Source organism: Schistosoma mansoni, chromosome W (genome assembly GCF_000237925.1).
Source record: "Schistosoma mansoni strain Puerto Rico chromosome W, complete genome".
NCBI lineage: Eukaryota > Metazoa > Platyhelminthes > Trematoda > Strigeidida > Schistosomatidae > Schistosoma > Schistosoma mansoni.
In genome coordinates this window covers 50,103,821-50,126,540 of record NC_031502.1, presented here as the reverse complement: position 1 = coordinate 50,126,540, position 22,720 = coordinate 50,103,821, and the positions used below count along the sequence as shown (strand labels likewise).

The following is a 22,720-nucleotide window of genomic DNA, read 5'->3' as shown; positions in this document are numbered from 1 at the left end:
TTTAAGTTTTATTTTTCTATTTTTAGGCAGTGACAAATCGGAATACACCTGCCATCTCATTTACCTTATCGAGGAATGTTACAGTAGTTGTAGAATATGTGCCTGATCCTAAAGTGGATATGTTCCAGGTGATTATCATAATTGTCTACTTTTTTTTCATTCAATAGAGTGTAGATTGTATTCCTTATTGTTTCAAATGCTAGTTTTTTTTTAGCAACAATTGTCATTTTGTTAACATTACACTTCTATTGAAACATTATATTTTGTCAATATTATAGTGACCTTTTTGGTTAAAAAAGTTGTTTGGTTTTATCTCAGAGTATTAAATTTGTGGTTTTACTATTCGAGCTCTTGACTTTCAAAAACTGCACTACAAGTTTAAATAATATTCAACCTACTCAGTCTTGAGTATTTGGATAGTAACAATAATTCATACACAATGAACGCAACTGGAAACCTAGTATATTAGATTGCGTTGAAGTCGGACACAAACACAACGGATGTAGATCCCATCTGCACAGCCTGCCCTTGGTGATTCTGAATAATGTTTTCCGACACCATGGTGAATAAGTGTATTTTTTCTGTATTAGGCTTTGAATCATGTTTATCGTATGAGGGTTATATACCTTACTTGTCTATTCAAATTAATACACATGGGATAGAATTCGATTTTTCAATCTAGCGGTTAAAAGTCGAATACTTAGATCGTTGAATTAACTTATTATGAACAAATCCATCCACTTTAGTACTTTCTATCAGGGAATGTCATGATGAACCCTTACACTACACATTTTTTACTCGAACTTATACTTGATCACTAAACTACACTACTTTCAATAACCCAATCTTTATGTATTTATTCTGAATCAGACATAGACTTTATGGGAAATTATACTATAGTTCTTTCTATTAGTCTAAAATAACTTGCCTTCATCCAACTCATTTGATATCAACAAAATAACCTAGAAATATTTTAATTCATGTCCAAAGTTGGTAACATTCGACATTAGATTTCACACCTTTTTATAGCAATTTTCTTACTCATATAATTGACTGAACTCAAACAAAAGTATCTACATCTTTCGTATTAACTTTATAGTTTAATGTGAAGTATAATAATAACTGTCTATAAGTCATAGAGTTAAACACTTTTCCGGTTCAAGATTTTTGTAACATTTAATTGTATTTATCTGTTGGTACATACTTTGATTAATATTTTTTATAGATTGGTCGAAGTACTGACAATCACATAGATTTTGTTGTATCCGAACCAAAACCGTCAGTTAGTGAAAACGATCAGCAGCATATCAATAATAATAATAAACAATGTAAAGATAATTCAAAAGATTCCAGTCGTGGTAATTATGAAAGTGCAGTTTCACGTTTTGCTTGTCGTATTCACATTGATCGTGATCCACCCTACACTGCTCGTTTATATGCAGCTGGATTTGATGCATCAAATAATATTTTTTTAGGGGTAAGTGAAGTGTTTTCTTTTTTCTTTATCATTCAGTTTAAAATATCAAAGTTATACATATTAACAAACAAATTAGCTCATTTTTGTTCTAAAAAGAATTCATATTATTGATGTATACGATTGATGTTAGATAATGTATATCATGTTGAAGTTGTTATGATCTCTGATCTGGATAGATTGGTTGAGAAGCGGTTATTTTTCTTTTGAACAACATTATCAACACGTACTTCAAAGAGAAGTGTACTATTAGAATCTCTTCACAACTAAATAATAGCTTGTTTTGTTGACCTGAAATTTGATTGGTTTTTTTATCTTTAACTACGTGGTCGTTTCTTCTGTGTTCTTTTTAGTTATTTTTTCTCTTGACCTGAATCCTGACATTGCCTTTGTAAATTCTTTTTCTTGTTGGTTGAAGTAATTGCTAACAGTATTGTTCAAAAGAGTGATGAAATCTTCACAACCAATCCATCTGGCTCAGAACTCACAACAGCTTCAACATCCTCATCATGAGCTACAAATATCCTCCATCATCTTAGAATATACATTAGTATATGGTATTATATTATATAGCGTATTACTGTTTTCAGATGGGGCTATTTGTAGTCTATCACGAACAAACTGGACTCTTAAACTGAGAAGAAATAAGTTTATTCTAATTAAAATTAATCAGTGGAGTAGAAAAAGCTTGTTGAAATAATGTTGTTTAATAAGTCTAATTATTTGAAATGCTCTGTTGATTATAACACATAAATCTAAATCATACTGTAGTGAACAAGAACACGGGTGGGACAATGTATTTAAGCACAAAGTTACAGAATATCTCAGTAAAATCTGACAACCATACAGTTAATTTGCAATCAATTGTCTCAATCTTGAAAGTTCCTTCTGTAAATATCATTCCATCGTCCCCGATTCTTATCGTTCAAGTATTTTCATACCAATTGGGTTTCGGTCCCGTTCTAAGGTTATCGATCTTCTACTGAAATACATTCAATGCCCGACCGCCGTTATATACTACTTATGTGGATATAAGTAATACACACCACAGTACAGGTAAACTTTGTTACAATCCATACTTATTATCTGAGATGAACACCGCTACCGTGCTGATCAAATTTTATTAGGTGACTCCATCAACAAAATTTATGTGCTCAGATCATTGAACTACAGTTTTACGCCAATAAAAAAAACTATGACAACCGCCTGACACTAGTTGGCGTCGATTTAGCTAACAACTTTGGATCACTAGTGTTACTAATCTTTAATTACATATATCCACTACTAGTGCGGGGTCTGATACAAACGTAAAGGCGATGATTGGCAAAACAAGAGCCGCATTTCTACTATTGAACAACATATGGAACTCACAACAACTGTCAACGAATTTCAAAGTGAGAATCTTCAATACGAACGTCTAGACAGTCCTACTGTACAGAGCTGAAACGTGGAGAACTACTACAACCATTGACAAGAAGGTACAAGTATTTATAAACAATTATCTACGCAAAATACTCAACATTCACTGTCCGGATACCATCAGCAACAGCCTTATGTAGGAGAGGACAAACCAGCTTCCAACTGAAGAGGAAATTAGGAAAGGACGTTGGAAGTGTATAAGACATATATTACAGAAATCACCAAACTGCATCACGAGGCAAACCCTAACTTGAAATCCTGAAGTAAAGTGAAAAATCGGAAGGCCAAAAAGCACATTGCATCGGAAAATAGAAGCAGATATGAAAAGGATGAATAACAACTGGAAAGGATTGTTTGGGACAGGATTGCATGTAGAGTGTTGGTGGGCGACCTCTGCTCCTCCACGAGGAGTAACAGGCATTAATGGCAGTAGTAGTATCCATTATTAGTATTTATAGCATAACAAGAAATACTCTGTTTGTAATCCGTTGGATGTTGACGTGTAGACAAATTTTCCAAATTGACCAGTTCTTATTTGAAGACACCCAGTTGTGAGATAATCATCGGATATTGATCTTTCAGGTGATTAGAATAATGTCCTTTTTCTGAATCAGCCAATCATAAAAGTTTACTTCACCCAATTCAATAGGTAAATTCTACGTAGGTTTTCACTCTAGTTTGCTTAGTCCATAAACTTAATAGCTGACAGACCGATTAACAGCCGAGCTGTACAACACAAGTTTTAATCCTTTCCATAACATAGCTTGTGGACATGATGAATCACCTCGTCAAATATAAAACTCGGGTTAATTTGCTCACCTACAGTGGTTTCCTAGCCTGAACTTACTGAGTGATAAGATTTGAATCATAATTGGTTTTGTGTTTTCTAATATAAAGTGCTAAAAATATGTGAGGAACCATTTTTACTTGTTCCCTACAAATATCTGAAACTCAATTGTTTTTTAGACATTTATTAACAATATAGCGATATATCAAACTGTAATTATCAGTTTCTTGTAAATAACTTCAACACAGTTATCCTAAGACAAATGATAATTAGCTAAGACTAATAACAAATTGAAGTTAATGTACTGGATTCATGTTTCCATTGAAACTGTAGAATGGATCCAGTTAGATCAGTTTTGATGATGAATAAACACAAGTAGGATGGTAAAGCCTACAATCTAAATTCCACTGGTAACTTTTATAAAATATTAATTATTTATCTGATCTTGTTTATTAAAGGGTAAATATATCAGTGTTCTATTTGCCTGACATACAAGCTTAAATAGCTTCAATGAAAATGTGGCTTGCTTTTTAGATAACAATAAAACGCTTTTAGTTTGTTTATTTATCATAACCGTTGATATAAATATGTATATATATCGTTGTGTACCACCACTTCCTCAATTAATAAAACAAACAAACGAAATAAGCAAACTGATAAATAGCTAATGTTTTTATCTGACGAATGTTTCATGATTGTGATTTATTTCATGGTTTTAATCATCGTAAATTTAGAAAGAAGTTTCCTTTGCCCATTTTTTAGCGACTTAGTGATTAAAGCACTTAACTTTCAATCATATGCAAAACATACCAACGCTCGATTAAAAGTCGAGTACATAAACTGATACTGGCTTGACTGAATTACTACAACAGTAGGCCAACCAAGAATCGCTACATAAGGACACGTTGATGCATTGTGCCAATCACAAACTGCCAAATAAGATGCGTCTGTGATCGGCCAAGGAAAGGCTCTATTTTGCAAAGGATAAGACATTAACTACTGACAAAGTTTACTTCCTAGGAGATAAACACATGTACATAAACGAGTGTACAGTTGTTTCGTCTCAAACTTGACTGTTCCTTTTGCAAATATCAGTTAACCATTTCAGACTTCACTTTTCCTTCATTTCCACAATAATCATTTTCTTTTCTTTTATCTTCTTAACCTTATGCTGTCAGGTATTTCACTTTCGACTGATGATACATACTACTTATATCTATCGACATCAATAGCACGCACCACAATATCAGTATTTGTTTTTATAGATAAAAAATACTGACTGACAGAGAACGACAATCGAGCTTTAAGACATGTGTGCAAAAGTTGGAATTAAACGGAGTCTCTCGGTTATCATAGCTTTCCATCGCATTTATTTACTGTGCAATCTAAGATATGTCTTGGTTATAATTATTCTATCGTATGTCTCAACGAAATATCACTTGTATTTGATTGGACAACAGATTGAGTGATGTTAAATCCAGATATAGAGTAAAGAGAAAACAAGAAGAACGAGTTAGTTGATAAGTTTATAAACCATCATCTAAGGTTGATAAAGCATTTGTAACGTATCCTGAGTTATTTTATACTCCTGTGTACTGAGTCAGGTTCAGTGTTCTAGAGATAAAAAAATAATCCATTGTTGTCAAACTAAGACTCATCTTTATTCCATATGGTCTCCAACTACATGTATGAACTATACAGACATCCTGTAGGAGTTTCATGGAATAGGTATAACTGATATTTAAGGAGTTGAACCGAAACAGATGACAAATAGTCACTATGGCTCAAATTCACTAATCTTTTCATTTTTTAAATAAACACTTTGAACAATTAAGTTTCTCTTGTCTTAAATTCTACCACGTATTTTCTTCTAACTGTTTTGAAACGGTGTGATTTTTCAGGCTCCATTAGTATTGGTCGCTAATTTTCCGTCTTTAAGCAGATGTAAAATTTATTATATTGAATTGATTCACTGTTATATTCTACTGTACGTTATTAATGATCGTTCTTCCTCATATCGCGTTGCTAATTATAGACTGAATCCATGTTCAGACTATATTTTTTATCACTTCAATTATTTTAATTAGTAAATCGACTGTAACTTAGAACAAAATTCAGAACTTTATTTTAAAAAATTGGATTCAATTCTGAATATAATTCTAGGAAGCTGATAAATACAAACTATAAATCATTTTCATTTCAACCATATAAAACAATCGAATAGATCAAACTGTGGTACACTATTCAAGCCTAAGAGTAAGACTACTTTGAATTACATAAAACATGAGGTATTATTAGATTTTTTTCATAGTCACGTACTACTATTCTTATACAGGTTTCAAACAACATGATTTTCGGAAGGAATACATGTGATGAAAGCATTGACGATTGTATTATTTAGTTTCAAGATTTCAACAGTTAAGATACTGGACATAAAGTCTTGACGTTATATTACAACTATATAAGAGTCTGACTGATTAAAATGCTAAAGAAACTATGAACAATCATCACTGAATTGTGCATATTCTCTTTCTTTCACTTGCATACTGGTTTTAGACTTTTCATATTACCATAATAGAAAGGTATTCCTCAAAATCTTCGCAGTGTATTTATTTGAACTGATAATTAGTTATTATTTTCGATAAAATTCGGATTTTACTCAATGTAATGCGTTTAGGTCTTCATCAGCGCATATTTTTAAGTTTTTTCGGACTCGCAGGATTAAGATAATAGACTGGCTGATAAATTTGATAGTGTATACCGGTACACATTCATGTCATGTTCTGTTTTGTTTATGACTGACGGACTCGTGTTTTCGTCAGTCATCCATTTTTACTCTTTAAGTATGCATAATATAATGTTCATCTAAATTATCGAGATTGCAAGTCTGGTCGTTATTTCATATATCATGCACTATTACACCTACAACTCAATTTAGTTTGTAAGTGATGATATTTGAGTAAAGCCAGCATATTGTCGGTTAGTCCGAATACCAAAAAATTATTTCCTGGAACATGAAATCGCCTTTTGAAAATGCTTACTTTTGATATCTACATTAATTTTCTATCCTATTTATGTCAAATTAATGTTTATTGAATAATTGACAGATATTTCATCTATTCACTTAGTATTGCACAAGCAAGTGGCTCTCAGGACTCAGTGGCCGAGTGGATAACGCGATGGCGTTTGAAGCGAAAGGTACTGGGTTCGAGTCCCAGAGTGAACATCAACTCTGAGATGCAGGTACATCCAGCTGACGAGTCGCAAATAGGACGAAACGCGCATCCTGGATTCTACTGTTAGCCACTATCCATCTTTATTTCATCTATTGTTTTTCCTCTATTTTTCCTAATGACCGTCTCGCGATTTATTACTTACCATGGATGTTAACTGTTAAATATAACACCAGGATATTAAAACTGTTATTTCTTTGGGTTCAAATATTGTAGTTCATGTTTTAATCTTTTGTATTCTTTTTTCTTAAGAAAAAACAAACAATGAAATTCTAATTTAATGGTCAAGTTGATCCTTTTATAAATCTTCATAAATTCGAAATTTAACAACGTTTATTATTTTCTCTTGTGTCTTTTCGAAATGCACATTATTCTCAATGATTACACTTTAACAATACTCGACTGGATTGGAAATAAGAACAAACTGCACATAACACATATTTCAAAGACAATTGTTTTAAAAAGGACTGATCCCAGCATATCCAAATCATCCTCGCACTAAATGTGCATTTCCTCTGGACACGAAATTAAAAGCTATTTTATTAGAAATAATACTAAGCACTTTTTTGGCCTCTGAAATATGTTTTTTTCTTATTTGAGTGTGTATATTTACTTCAAACCAATAAAGGTTACTTGAAAATGGTAAAAAATGGTTCATCCCACGCTTCGACAGATCAGCTGGTTTTCGACTGTCTAGTAAAGTGTAATTCAACTAACCTTAGGCTCAAGAAATGTGTATACTCCCCTACTATAAATTGTATAAAAGGGAATTTTTGTAAGGTTTGTAAAATCTAAAATCTGATTTATCATCAATCACTTTGTATTTTTGTTACATATATTCTGGGTCATTCAAACAGTTTGTTCTTCAGTAATTCCAACTGTTCCTCAGTTATATTAAAAATTCTCCTTAATTATCTTTAGTATCCATCAGGAACTAACTTTTAACATTGTCATCCATTTCGTAATCTCCTACTCTATGTAAGCAGACAATTAGAACTGGTCCAAAGTAAATTCTTCCAGTCATTCATAAGTAACTTGTGTCTAAATCTGTGGTTCAGTCTTTAAATAATCCTCTAAAGGGTTATGGTACCCATGAAATACAATTATCTGATAGTAATCAATTTCATTACTCAGCTTAATTTTAAAAATTCTTCATCAGACAACTTTTCATACTAAGTAGCCCAACAATACTTTTCATAATCTCCATATTCATTTCTAAATAAATAGAATAAACTCAACTCTTGAAATACATAGAGTTAATAAACACGAATAAAAACGTTACCTGTGTATTACGAAATATATTATAGTAATAGGTCCATAATGTGAGTAATAATTGTTACAGTTACACTACCCGCATACATGAAAGCATGGTTGTCAAATTTTTTTATTCTGGAATTGATTTCCCTCATCCAAACTTCGCAATAATTAAAGCGTATTTCACAATAGAAATTCCAAGCTTATCCGGTCAAATGTGATTAGACTGAAAGATATTGATATGTCATAATGTCATCATTTACTAGTCTAATTAGTACAAGAAGATATACGTTCATCCTCGCTTTGCGTTTCGATGTGTACTGAATCAATGATCGGAGACGCTAGATGGCATATTTCAAAACGAAAGTAATGCAGTCATCCTTTAAGTCTATTTCCTTATTTTTCCCCATTGCCTCCACTTCTGTTTGATATCTTTCCATTTTTTAAATTTTCTTTCTGTGGTGTCGTGTTATATGGGAGTTTGAAATAAAGCACTTGTATCCGTCTCTATAGATATAATATCAATGAATATGTCCTAGACTGGCAGATTGGTTGTCTCTTTTTGCAAGAGTATAGAAAGAGAAAAATGTTTGAGAGAAACTTTCAAATACTTTTACAGTTCCCACTAGGATTTACATATTTATTTCTTTGCACTTCAAACCTTTACCGATCAATGCTCCCATAATTTGAACCCATGAAAGGGTCAAGCACGATGTAAAACGCTCATGATTTACAGGAATATTAAGAATTATATCGTATCTATTCTACTTTTTTTGTAGTATTTTCCTTCTAGTTAGCGATATCTTTAGCAAGGTTCTTTTTTACTCTTCTTTATCCGAGCTTGGAATCAGGAGTAACCTTAGAAGGGCTTCAGACGGAGTGAATGCTTCCCTTACCGTGTGAAAATATTAATTTCAAACCTCTACGCCTACATTATGTAATCATCTTTACTTGCTGAAAGTTAAATCTTTTATTTCAGTTTTTCACTAACAAGTACACTGAATCGTATCATTCATTTAATTTCCCCAGTTGTTATTTATACCGAAATTTCTCAACAGATTTAGTCATTATGGAAAATCGCTACTCAACGACTAGTTCATAAATAATTTTCCACATTCATTACTTCATGATTTGGATATACAATGATTGAATTATATACAAATTTTCATCAGCTTATGTATATTGCTATAGATCTTTACTTATGCTTTATTTTCCGAAAAGGAACGTGCTATAAAATGGAAATGTGATAATTCTATGGATGGTTTAACAACAAATGGTGTCATGATGTTACGGATTCCTCCGGCTAAAATTATTGAACAAACAAATCAAGCTTCAGGTATGTCTTATGTCATTATATGAGTATGAATCGAAGCAGGTAGATAATTTATACATCAGTCCCCATTCCTATTACAAATTAATCAAATATTTCATAGAAATATTCATTTAAAAAGAGCATTTTATTATAAATATGGAGTTGTAGATAAATAATTATTAATTGGTGTAGAGGTTTGAGGAGATTATTAAATGTTACTAATGTCACGAACCGATCCAAATTAGACATCCATTAAAAACCAGGAAGCACTGGACAGTCGTTTCGTCCTAGTATAGGACTCCTCAGTGGTGAGGTCGTGGAAGAAAGAACCCTTACGCCTCTGAGGAGTCCTGCATTGTGACGAAACGGCTGTCCAATGTTTCCTGGTTTTCAATGGATGCGTAACTTAACTCGGTTCGTGATGCCAATAAAATAAATATTGATTAGCGAAGTTATGATCTAGTGGTTACAGGATTTGACTTTAGCCTGGTAGTATTGATAACCCTCTTGTACAGCATGTGACCCAAATCGGAGTACATAAATCTGTATTTGACAAATCATTAGCTTAAATCAAATCAAGCAGACATTAACACCATTTAAAGGACAGGAGAAATCAAAGAAATCACATGCAAAATGTGTGATCATATTTAGAGGAATGTGAAGAAAGTTAACTAAAAGTTTCGATTCAATGACGTAATTAATGTCTAACTTCAACATAATAACTATCAGTTTATAACACAAATTTGTAATCAATTATCCAATTTCTTTGTTTGTATGGCACATCTCTTAGTACTTATGTCTAATTGAATTTTTGGTTAAATGGATTTAATGTTCTAGTGTTATGTGTCACTGATGTATTCAGAGTTATGGTATTCAGTATTTTCTCTTACCGATTACTAGTATTTTCATACATTTATTCCAGTTGTCTTGCAGAATTCAACTAGAACATTTACACACCGATACGTCAGCGCACATCGATAACCTATAGCTTATTGAACGCATTCTGTACCTTGGTGTGGCTATTCCAACCTCCTACTGGACTAGCCATTTTAATTTACCGAGGTAATTAGTGACTGGGATTGCTCAAAGTATCTCTTAATTGTCTCAGTCTTGACTAACGTTACTAACTTGTAACCCGATTAAGAATATGCTTATTTTTCATGGGTGTGGTGCATAAAATACTCCTACCCTCTTTTACAGTAGCCCTTAAGTGCTTTGATTCCAATTTCAGTTTATGTAATCAATATTGGACATTGTTCAGTACGTGATTCTGTTTTATTTATCATTCAGCACCTAAATCTTCATGAAGTTAGCCTAGTTGGACTATTCTTAGAGTAAAACGCTAAAAATTTTACATATTAATAAAATGTGACATTGCTGCGCTATGGATAATTCATAAATCACTATGTCAATTGGGTTAAATTACCTGAAAAGTATTGGTCGTGTTTGACTTTAATGTCATGTGTGTAGTGTTCAACTTCAACAACGTGTTAATATTATCCAAACCTGGTTACTTTTGAATGTATTCATTCTAAGTTTCAAATAAGAAAAAAATGGATTCCTATCCTAATCAATTCCACCTTTATGCCCCACTAAAATACAATTTTAATTTAATAGAATATTTAACTTCAAACAGTTCTTCTAGTTTAGTGTGTAATGAATTAACTAGCTGATAGAATGTTAGCTCATATAGTTAATTATACATTTATCACTAAATATTATCATATTGATTTATAGTAGTGCTCTTTTTTGAATAAACTAATCAAGTTGTTTTCCTCATTCTTTATGTTTATTGCATAATGCTCTATCTGAACTTTTCATCATAATTATGAACAGATCGTGAGTAAGTAAAAGAAGAAAATTGTTTTATCTTTATTGTATTTTATTTCTAATATTTATTAAGCCTTTAAAATCTCATTGTAAACATGTAACCACATTGTTGAATTATAACACTCTGACTCTAGTGTTTAGGAACTGAGTTGATGTTATAAAACTTATATGATCATAATGCCAAGTGGTTGGGTTTCATAATAGTTTTTACATCTCCCTTGGTGGCTAATAAAGAATTAATATGTTGTTATAAAGTATAATGATAAATTATAATATGGACAGAAATTATTAGGTTACTTTAGAGATAAACAAATTGACTTCTGGTGTTATGTGGTAGAATAATTAACTTTTAATTACTGAGTATTAAACAGTAATCAATTTTTATAAAAAATAATAAAGATATAGTAGGGAGTTTAATCAACAACGATTGTTATTAGAATAATGGAATTTGAGGAGGTTGTGGAATTTTCTTAGTTTTAACTCACTAACTGATCTTAGGCCATCATTAGAAACTTAGAAACATTGGACGGCCAGTTCACCCTAGTATTAGGACTCCTCAGAAGTGCATATCGACGACCATTGGATACCGGCTCAGCAGTCTAGAGGTTGAACATTCGCACACGAGACTTAAGGTCTTGGGTAAGATTCTCTGTAATGAAGTAGTCGATGCTCACTTCTGAGGTGTCCCATATTCAGACGAAATAGCTGCTCGGAGCTTCCTGGTTTTCAATTGTAGTTTAGCTAAGATTAGTCTTTGCATTAAAAACTGTCAAAAAGGATTGTGTTTTAGCAAAAATAGAAACTGTGACTCAATAGTCAAATCACTGAACTTTCAACCAACAATAATTCAAAAACCTGAATCCCATCCTACCCACCAAATTCCTCTTCTTAATCGTCAAATAGTGTGGTTCAAATCCGATTACATAAACCTGTGCACTTAATAATTGAATTATATATTTTAGACCTTTTTTCATGCCGTGTCTAAGTAACCAACAGAATCATGTAGACGTTTAATCATTTTAAATGCATAAATTTATCATCGTTTCTATCAATTTCCATTCAGAATATGTTTTTTTACTTTCAAATCTATATTTCATTTTCCATTACAGTTCTAATATTCGATCACAGTGGCGTGAAGTTAGTGTATGTGGTTCTGTATATGAAATGAGAAGTAATCGTTGTGTACCAACTAATTTGGTAAGGAAAATCCATTTATTCTCTATTTTATACCCAGTTATTTGTTCATTGCTGTTTCTTACCTTGTATATAGATCTTTTATCATTTCGTCCAATGTGATTTCATTTGTTTATTGAATCGACCAATCCACGGATAGTTTTTATGAACACGAGTTTATATAAAACGTAAAGGTCATAATGAGAATTGAACAACATACTAATTTGTGATACTTTGGATTATCCCATTAGTTGATCAGTCATAGTTGATATGCCCATCAATAAACGATTATGACAAATTAATGTAAAATAGACGGGATGAGGGAGAGCAGTGAAATCCAAGACGCGTGTTTTTTCGTACATGGGACTCGTCAGCTAGATATACCTGGATCCTAGAGTTGATATCCACTCCAGAATTAAAATTCATATTCGATGTACAGGTGAGTGGCTACCTAGATTCAAGAGCTAAGTAAAATAACGCGTTGATGTTTGAAGTGAAACTTATTTGGCTGGAATTCCGGAGTGGACATCAACTCTAGGATACAGGTTATATCTAGTTTACTTATTTACTTGCACCTGTTACTCCTCGTGGAGGAGCATAGGCCGCCCACCAGCATTCTCCATGCAACCCTGTCCCAAACAATCCTTTCCAGTTGTTATTCATCCTTTTCATATCTACTTCTATTTTCCGATGCAATGTGCTTTTTGGCCTTCCGATTTTTCACTTTACTTCAGGATTTCAAGTTAGGGTTTGCCTCGTGATGCAGTTTGGTGATTTCTGTAATATATGTCTTATACACTTCCAACGTCCTTTCCTAATTTCCTCTTCAGTTGGAAGCTGGTTTGTCCTCTCCTACATAAGGCTGTTGCTGATGGTATCCGGACAGTGAATGTTGAGTATTTTGCGTAGATAATTGTTTATAAATACTTGTACCTTCTTGTCAATGGTTGTAGTAGTTCTCCACGTTTCAGCTCTGTACAGTAGGACTGTCTAGACGTTCGTATTGAAGATTCTCACTTTGAAATTCGTTGACAGTTGTTGTGAGTTCCATATGTTGTTCAGTTGTAGGAATGCGGCTCTTCCATTGTCAATTCTCGCCTTTACGTGTGCATGAGGTCCTCCTTGTTCATCAATGATACTGTCCAGGTATGTGAAAGTTTCCACCTTTTCCAGAGTTTCGTGATCAAGTGTGACTGAGTTGGTGTTCTCTGTGTTGTATTTGAGGATCTTGGTTTTTCCTTTGTGTATGTTGAGGCCTATTGATGCAGAGGCTGCTGCTACAGTGGTTTTCTTCATCTGCATTTGTTGGTGTGTATGGGATAGGACAATTAGATCATCTGCGAAGTTCAAATCGTCCAATTGATTTTGAGATGTCCATTGTATTCTGTGCTTCTCCTCAGATGTCGAGATCTTCGTAATCCAGTCGACCACCAGAAGAAACAGGAAGGAGGAGAGTAGACATCCTTGTCTGAGTCCTGTCTTTACTTGGGATGCGTCTATCAACCGGCGTCTATACACGACTTTGCACTGTATTCCGTAGCTTGAGTTCCCGATAATGTTGACAATCTCCTCGGGAACTCCATAGTGCCGAAGAAGTTTCCATAATGTTCTCCTATCCACACTGTCAAACGCCTTCTCATAGTCAATGAAGTTGATGTATAGTGATGAGTTCCACTCAACTGATTGTTCCATGATGATCCCTAGTGTCGCAATTCGGTCTGTGCACGACAGATACTTACGGAATCCAGCCTATTGATCTCGAAGTGGAGCGTCTACTGCGTCTTTCATCCGGTTCAGCAACACTCTGTTGAAAACTTCTTGGTACTGACAACGGTGTGATGCCTCTGTAGTTCTCACACGTATTGAGATCTTTCTTTTGTGTCTTGGTGAGGTATCCTACTTTCCAGCCCGTCGGCACTTGCTCTTCCTCTCAAATCTTCCTAAATAGAAGGTGAAGCATGTTTGCATTTACTTCAATATCTGACTTTAGTGCTCCGGCTGGCATATTGTCAGGTCTTGCTGCTTTCCTACTCTTGATTTGTCCGATGGCCAACCTGATTTTTTCGATTATTGGTGGAGTAACATCTATAGGAAGGTGTGTGTGCTGCTTCGTTTTTCGGTGGATTCAACGGAGCAGGTCTATTCAAGAGTTCTTCAAAGTGTTCTACCCATCTTTTCCTCTCTTCTTGAATCTCCGTGATTGTCTTGCCTTCTTTGTCCTTGACTGGTCTCCCTGGTTTACTATATTTACATGCTAGTTTCTTCATTGTATCATAGAGTCGTTCCATATTCCCTTCTCTTGCAGATTTTTCCGCCGTCGTTGCTAGTTCTTCAATGTATTTCTGCTTGTCGACTTTCATGCTCTTCTTCCCTAGCTTGTTTGCTTCTCCATACTCTACTTGTGCCTTGACTTTCTCTGATCATGTTTGTCTGTTGTTAATCGCTGTCTTCTTGTTCTTCCTTTCTTGAATCTTGTCCAGGGTTCCCATAGAGATCTATTCCTTATGATGATGCTTGTTGTAATCCAGAACCTCCTGACATGTTGGAGTTAATGCTTCTTTGATACCTTTCCAGTTGTCCTCCATAGTGGTTTTTTGTTCTTTCAGTAGATCTTGTAAAACGTGGAACCTATTATTGAGAGTTATCTTGAATTGGTTGATTTTGTTAGTATCTCGAAGGAAGGCTGTATTGAACCTTTGTAATGCTGTTTGTCCAGTTTCTTTAGCTTCGGTTTCATCTTGGCCACAACCAGGTGTTGATCTGAAGCTATGTCAGCTCCTTTCCTGGTTCTCACATCTTCCCTTGTCCTTCGGAATTTTTTATTGAGACAAATATGATCGATCTGGTTCTGGATGCATAATATTGGATAACATTCATTGTGATCCCCTACTTCTTTGTTTTGAGCGATGCTGTAATGATTCTGGATCCATGAGATTCCCATCCTACAAGTGCATTTCGTGCTTCTCTGGACATTATTAGAGCAACTACCTGAGTATGTGGAGCATTTTCCGCTTCGTGATCGGATTACAGCAACATCTCTCCCGTATCTAGCCTTTGCTGTCCAGCTTGGGTCCACTGGGTTTCGCTGATTCCGAGTACTGCCAATTCGTATCTCCTCATTTTCATTACTATATGACTGGTCATTCCGGTCTCCCACATTGTCCGGACGTTCCATGTACTTATAAAGAGTGTTGCTCTGGTTGTTAGAAGAGGCATCGGCCTCGTGACTTCCGAAGAATTTCGACTTTCATCCTGAGGCGTCATAATTCTTCCTTCAACTCGAAGGGCAGAGTTTAAGTGGTTTAATTTGTTTAATCTGTTTGGCGTCTTTTTAGCAAGATTTTTTCTACGGGTTGGGGTTGCCAACCTCATGCCCAACCCTCCTCTTTTACCCGAGCTTGGGACCGGTAGTAACTCTAGAAGAGCTACAGGCGGAGTTTTATATCTAGCTGACGAGTCGCAAATAGGAGAAACGCGTGCCCTGGATTTTATTTCTAGTCATATGTATGCATTTTGTAAGAGCATAATAGAACAAAATCTTAATGTAATTCATTTACTAAAATACAGATTTATGAACTTGATTTTAGGTTATGCATTCCATATAACGATCAATAATATTATGCAACTGTTGGAACTGAATTATATGAAACGGAAATCCAGTGGTTGGAAGTTTCAACTATTAAACGTTCTAATATATATAATGCAAAGTAATTTCACTAAATATAGTGTAGGACACTTTTTAAAAAATAAAATAATACAGTGGAAAGACAAAGTTCAAAACACACAATCAATCACACTACTCTGAAAGTGTCATAAGAATTAGTCCAAATTCAGCTAAAACTTCAGTCCATTAAGACAAATAGATAATATGATTTATGGTACCGCTTAGTTTAAACTTGTGATTAAATAAAAATTAAGTTGTGTTTTATTATACAAAAACCAGGAAATTCTAGTTTGAACTTTTATGCGCTGGACTATGTACTATTCAGTCTGGAACGAAGTGATTGAAAATCCTTTAGATGTATTCAGATCAAACCTCAAATGATAATACGCTGACCAATATTGTGCTTACTGTAACAATCTGATTGAATTAAATTGGATATAACGCTTGATAACTCATTCCTGAAATGGTAGGTACATTAATTGGAAAGTGTCATATGTAAAGGTTACACATTTCAAATTAGTGTAGCGAGATCAAAATAGACGAATGTTCAGAAAATCAGTATATATATATATATATATATATATACCGAATCACGCACAAAAGAATGAAAATTGTTTTTTCTCCTTCCTCTTGTGATAAGCTAGCATCACTAGAGATACTATTTTTTTGTGCGAAAATATGTAATTCAGTTCCAACAGTTGCATAATATTATTGATCGTTATATGGAATGCATAACCTAAAATCAAGTTCAGTTATTATTGTTGTTATGAATATCAAAACCTTTTACCGAAATGATAATATCCTGAAAACTTACAACATGCATACATATGACTATAAATAAAATCCAGGGCGCGCGTTTCATCCTATTTGCGACTCGTTAGCTAGATATAACCTGTATCCTAGAGTTGATGTCCACTCCGGAATTCCAGCCAAATAAGTTTCACTTCAAACATCAACGCGTTATTTACTTAGCTCTTGAATCTAGATAGCCACTCACCTGTACATCGAATATGAATTTTAATTCTGGAGTGGATATCAACTCTAGGATCCAGGTATATCTAGCTGACGAGTCCCATGTACGAAAAAACACGCGTCCTGGATTTCACTGCTCTCCCCCATTCTGTCTGTTTTACATTAATTTGTCATAATCGTTTATTGATGGGCATATCAACTATGATTGATCAACCAATGGGATAATCCAAAGTATCACAAATTAGTATGTTGTTCAATTCTCATTATGACCTTTACTTTTTTAATTTCTTCATATCTTTCAGGTAGACCATCATCTCATATTTCCGACGCGTTACTTATTTCCATTTCCCTTTTCTTCTTTAACCTCTTTTTTGAAAATTCAAATCTCAAGTCACTTTATGATATAATCTCTTTCTATTCTTCCACATATTTATTAAATAACCATAAATATATGCAAGACCAAAGATATCGGGTTCGATTCACGGATGAGCATTGTTCAGAAGTCCAACATCAAGACTGAACGGCTGCCTTATGCTTCCTGTTTCTCTATGATAGTCTAGCTAAGACCATTTAGTGATTTCAAACCAAGAAAATTCTTTGATCTCCACAAGTGTCTCCATGCTAAAAGTATACAACTGTCCAGCTTTAGTAAATGATATCGTCGAAGAGAAAATTTCTTTCTCTGAGTTATCTTTATTCTGTATTCAATACCACAACGGGTTAACTTTTACGTAACGTCACTCTTCGACCCTGTTTACACACACCTATATATGTTTGCAGTTTTAACAACTAATTATTTGTATAGTAAGGTTAATTCTTATAACATAGCGAAAATAATAATTTTTACTTTCTTTGAATTCTTCTTTTCATGATTTCTACTTTTTTTCATTTAGGTTAAAGAAGATAATATTCTCACTGATATGACAATTATTGATCTATGCGGAGTAACTTTATTATGGCGATCTAGATCAGGATTAAAATACACAGCTTGTCCAGAAGATTTGATGAAAATGGTTAGTCCCGTTGTTGTTGCTAATCTCATTCTTATTGATTGTAGTTAGTTCCCTTTCATTGTATTTTATTTGGGAGGGAGGGTGATCTCACTGATATTTGTTTTTGAATTTAATGCCTTTAATACAAATATCTATCGAAAAGTATTTTATTAACGAATCAGTGTCCATTTTTATTTTAGTTATCAGAGTTTCCCGGATTGTTGTAACCTTTCATATATTGATCTTTCCTTATAAGTGAAAATTATATTTGAAATAATCTCAGCCATTGGAAATTTAAATAATCCCCACATATCGTCCAGCAAACTTGTTTGGACTTCTTCAGGGTAATAATCAAAATCATCAAGGAAATTTATATCGTTTAACAGTCAAACCTAATCCAATCATATTTGGATGTTGACTTAAGTAAATAAGATAACATGAGTCAGTTAAATGCGTATCATGTGAAAATAAATGACTGAATGAACTGTGTGTATGTGTAAGATTGAGTTATTAATAGTGGATATTCGGTGTTAATTGGTTTTTATATGAAGGAAAAATAAAAATACAAGTTTCACTACGATATGGTATGACCACGGTGGACTTCCAATATTTCGGTATATATTCTAATTTAGTTTTTCTTTACTTCCTAATAATCTTTATAAACTCTTTGGAGTAATTGTCGTTCTTAAGCGCAGACAAATCTCCATTCAATTCAGCCTGTTAGTCTTCATTATATGTAACGAGATTAAAACTTCTGCTAATCAAATTTTTTACAACTGTAACTCGTACAAAACGCATGAGCCGAACCATAATCTAAGTGTCTCTCAGAATGTGTTGATTTCCTGAATACATTTACTTCAAACTTATTATTATATCTTCGATTAACCAAGCAATCGAGAAGCTACAGTTTGTGGTCACCAGACTTTATTTTCTTTGTTAGCTTGATATTCTCCGAAGTGCTGTTTACATTTCCGAACAATTCTAAACCATTCCGTTTAATGATAATGAAAATGTCATCTACATACCGTAACCAGACTTTTGGTGGAAATACACATCTTGTGATCTCACTGGTTTCTAGAGAATGCATGAATAAATCAGCTATAATCGGAGGAACTGGTGAACCCATTGCTACACCTTTCTATCTGTAAAGGTCTCGAAATGTCAATAACGTTGATCGTAAACACAGTTCCAAGCATTTAATAACTTTGGATGGACCTAATTGGCATCGTAAATTCAAATCTGAGTCAGATTTTAAACAATCATAAATAATATCTAATGCTGTATTGATAGGTACATTAGTAAATAAGAAAGATACATCAAAACTTGCCATCGTTTCATCCTCTTCCATTCCTTCACCTTCCGTTTGAATATAAAATCTACCTTTTTGTAAATCTATATATGTGTTCCTGCATTTATCTGCATTTCTATTTATTATTTTTATTATTAATGGCTTTATTCAATACTATATTTTTGGTACAATATAGAATTCTCAGCACAAAGTATTGCAATAAGTTTCCTTCTCTTATTTCTTGGTCGACCTTGACGACAAATATTGAGTGATGATCGCCTGTCAAATGTTAACAGTTCATAAACCGATATCTGAATAATGTTCATTCTTTTCAATGCCTATTACCTGTTACCAACGCTGTCTCTGTACTTTTTGGAACTTGTACAGCAAAAGATCATAAACTTTTCATAAACGCGCCTGAATAGGCTGTGCAATTAATAAACATAATCATGTGGTAAGATAAACAAAAACAGATAACTTGTTGAAATATCTAGATGGCAGGAACAGATAGCCCAGATATTCGAGCAGGCCGCTAAATGTACAATTGTATAAACTATGATACGAAATTATTTAACAAGTTGACGTATGTTTGACCCTCAATACCATAGTTTGTTTGCTTATATGAATTCGTGAAATAGCATCTTCCAGCTATATTTCAAATTCGATTTTTAAATACTCTTGTTGTATAAATTAGTTATATATTTCATTTATCACCGTCATCATTAACAATAATGAAGTCAGAAAGTGGTTACAATATGGATTTTCTTCATAATAGCATCGCTGAATTAACTTAGTTCAAATTCATTAACTATTCTCATAGGAGATGTTTTCCCACTAACTTTATAAACAATGAATTCGTAGACTTTTTCCTTATTTTTTTTCGTTATATTGTAAATATTCTGACCTATTTATACCGAGGTTATTGTTTTGTTTAATATTTATACCCCATTATTTTTCCTAAATAACATCTTTTTTCTTGTTTTATTTAAACACTGATTATTATCCGATGTGAAAAAAAAAGTAGGAATCCAACTGTAATTCTAAGAGACAGTTCACTTTGACCACATGGCATAAGAATTCAAGGACAAAATAAAAGAATTAATCAGTGTAAGACTCATGATTTATAAGTCGAATCGAATGTATAGAGATTTCTCTCTACTTGAAAAGGAAGATCGGATTTCAATCCTGTGCGACTACTCACAAAGTCAAGTTCATGGTTATAAATTAAAACACAAATATAACATTATTGTTGATCATTGACAACTTACTTCATGATTGAATTATTTATCATTTCACTTATCTTACTTATTGTTAGGGACACTATACTCCTAAATACAGTGTACAAGAGAGAATATCAGTCTTAATTCGGCATATCGATTTAAGGTGATCTTCGCTCAGTTAATTTCAACTCCATTTTCATGAACTCCATTCTATTCATTCAGTTTCAGTGTAATTCATTTGTATTTAGTTAGTTGATTCTAAGTTCATTTTCCTTCTGACATTTATTTCACCATGATTTCGTATTCAGTGGCAATTATGTCATTAATAATGACTGAATCGATCTATAATTGAATTAGCTTGGACATGTAATTATTCGTCCTCGGTTTTGTCCAGTAAATCTTAATTATGTTGATCTTTTTGAGTAGTCATGGTGGAGCTAAAAACGACTGTAGATGTTCTGCATAGTATCTCAGCTGTCATTAGAGTTATCACTGTATATCCCCTATCTGTGACACTCATACTGTTTTCAATAGTGAGATCTGGAGTTTGCAAATGAGCAAGAATTCAAGTATGTCCAAGTTTCTAGAGAATAATAACCAATGTATACTTTCTATCTATGTCACAAAAGTAAACAATCTAATTATCTTATATGACTGAATACTTTGTACCACATTGTTTCCTGCATACAAAGTATAAAAAATTTTTCTCTCGAATTAAAAATCTCACTACATAAATTGAGCTATATATACTTACCTCATTGTTTGCTCTGAGTAAATATCTATTTTTTTTGTTTACACTTGTTGTTTGCATGATTTTTGTTCTCTCTCTGTAGATCAATGGATTGAATCAAGCTCATATTCAATGTCCTGTCTTATATCGTACACTGAAACTTCCACTTTTACCTCAAAGTACACATTTTTCACCTCATTCTGACATAGTTAATATAGAAAATAACAATGGGATACTGAATGACGACAGTGCACTATCTAAACTAGAATCAGATCAAATTAGTCCTGATCAAATGCCTTATGTGTATGTAAGCTGTGGTCATGTACACGGCTGGCATAATTGGCGTGCAGTTGGTGATGTGTAAGTCTCATGTATCAATATATTTAATAAAATGTCATTATGATCTAAATGTATGTATTGTTCGGAACTTTATTTATGTTATTTTTCACTAGAACCATCATTTTTGGCACAGACTGGTCAGTAACTAATGAACATATTTATACAATGTTACAGAAATATTCCAAATCGGGTTTCTTAGCTACACTAACACTATTACTGGAGTATTTTGTAGAATTATTGTAATTTTGTATATTTTCAGTTGATATGGTTAATAAAATGAAATAACCCATGTACGTACTCAAATCATATTTTATTTTATAAAGGTGTTTTCCAAGTCTATAAATTAATCAGTCGAGCACTTTTTTATCGAACAGGTTTCACGTTAAGAAACAGATATCGATTAATTTACTTAAAAAAATTAAACAGTTGAAATAGTATCCTATATGGCAACTTTTATTTAACATATAATTAACTTTGTGAATTCACAAGTAGAGGATTTGATTTGTAAAGAAAAGTCACTAAACTTTTACTCATAAAGCATTCTGTTCTTATGAAATCTGTGATTTGCATCTAGTGTTATAGGTCAGAAATGTTTATTTTCCGGTTTAAAAAAACACTTACAATTATATATAGGTTGTATTTGTCACAAAGTAATCTTAAATGAAGTGTCATTGAAAACTAGGAACCACTAGACCGTTGTCTCGTCCTAGGCTTGGACTTCTCAGCAGTGTACACCCATGTCCCGACCAGCGTTCGAATCCAGGACCTTCAAATCTCATGAGCGAATGCCTAATTACTAGGTCGGTGTCCAACAACCCAAAAATTTATGTTCATTCAAATATAAAAACAAATGTAACTGTGAAGTGTAATTAACCTAATTTGGGTCTTGGTAGTGTTGAATTATTCACATTAGTGAGGCAAAATTCCAGTATACCAAAATCCATCTATTTGAACTATGGGAATATTTTTCATCTCATTTAAAATTAATCTATCCACTAAAGAGTAGAACTATATATATATATATATATATATA

At 33.3% G+C, this 22,720-nt stretch overlaps 1 protein-coding gene and 1 non-coding gene across 2 annotated transcripts in view; both read left to right on the top strand.

Annotated features, from left to right (window-relative positions):
* Nucleotides 1-96: 96 nt before the first annotated feature.
* The window catches only part of Smp_162780 (hypothetical protein), a gene marked incomplete at its 5' end in the record, with an annotated part of 26,461 nt that continues 3,837 nt past the window's right edge, over nucleotides 97-22,720 (top strand). Inside the window, 6 exons of the mRNA XM_018790030.1 lie at nucleotides 97-128; nucleotides 1,237-1,477; nucleotides 9,389-9,503; nucleotides 12,373-12,506; nucleotides 18,012-18,131; nucleotides 21,452-21,708. Coding sequence (XP_018655414.1) covers nucleotides 97-128; nucleotides 1,237-1,477; nucleotides 9,389-9,503; nucleotides 12,373-12,506; nucleotides 18,012-18,131; nucleotides 21,452-21,708 — 899 coding nt within the window. The remainder of the gene's footprint in view (nucleotides 129-1,236; nucleotides 1,478-9,388; nucleotides 9,504-12,372; nucleotides 12,507-18,011; nucleotides 18,132-21,451; nucleotides 21,709-22,720) is intronic.
* Nucleotides 6,837-6,903, top strand: Smp_tRNA_02064_Gln_TTG.1.1. Its single transcript has one exon. It is a non-coding gene (tRNA).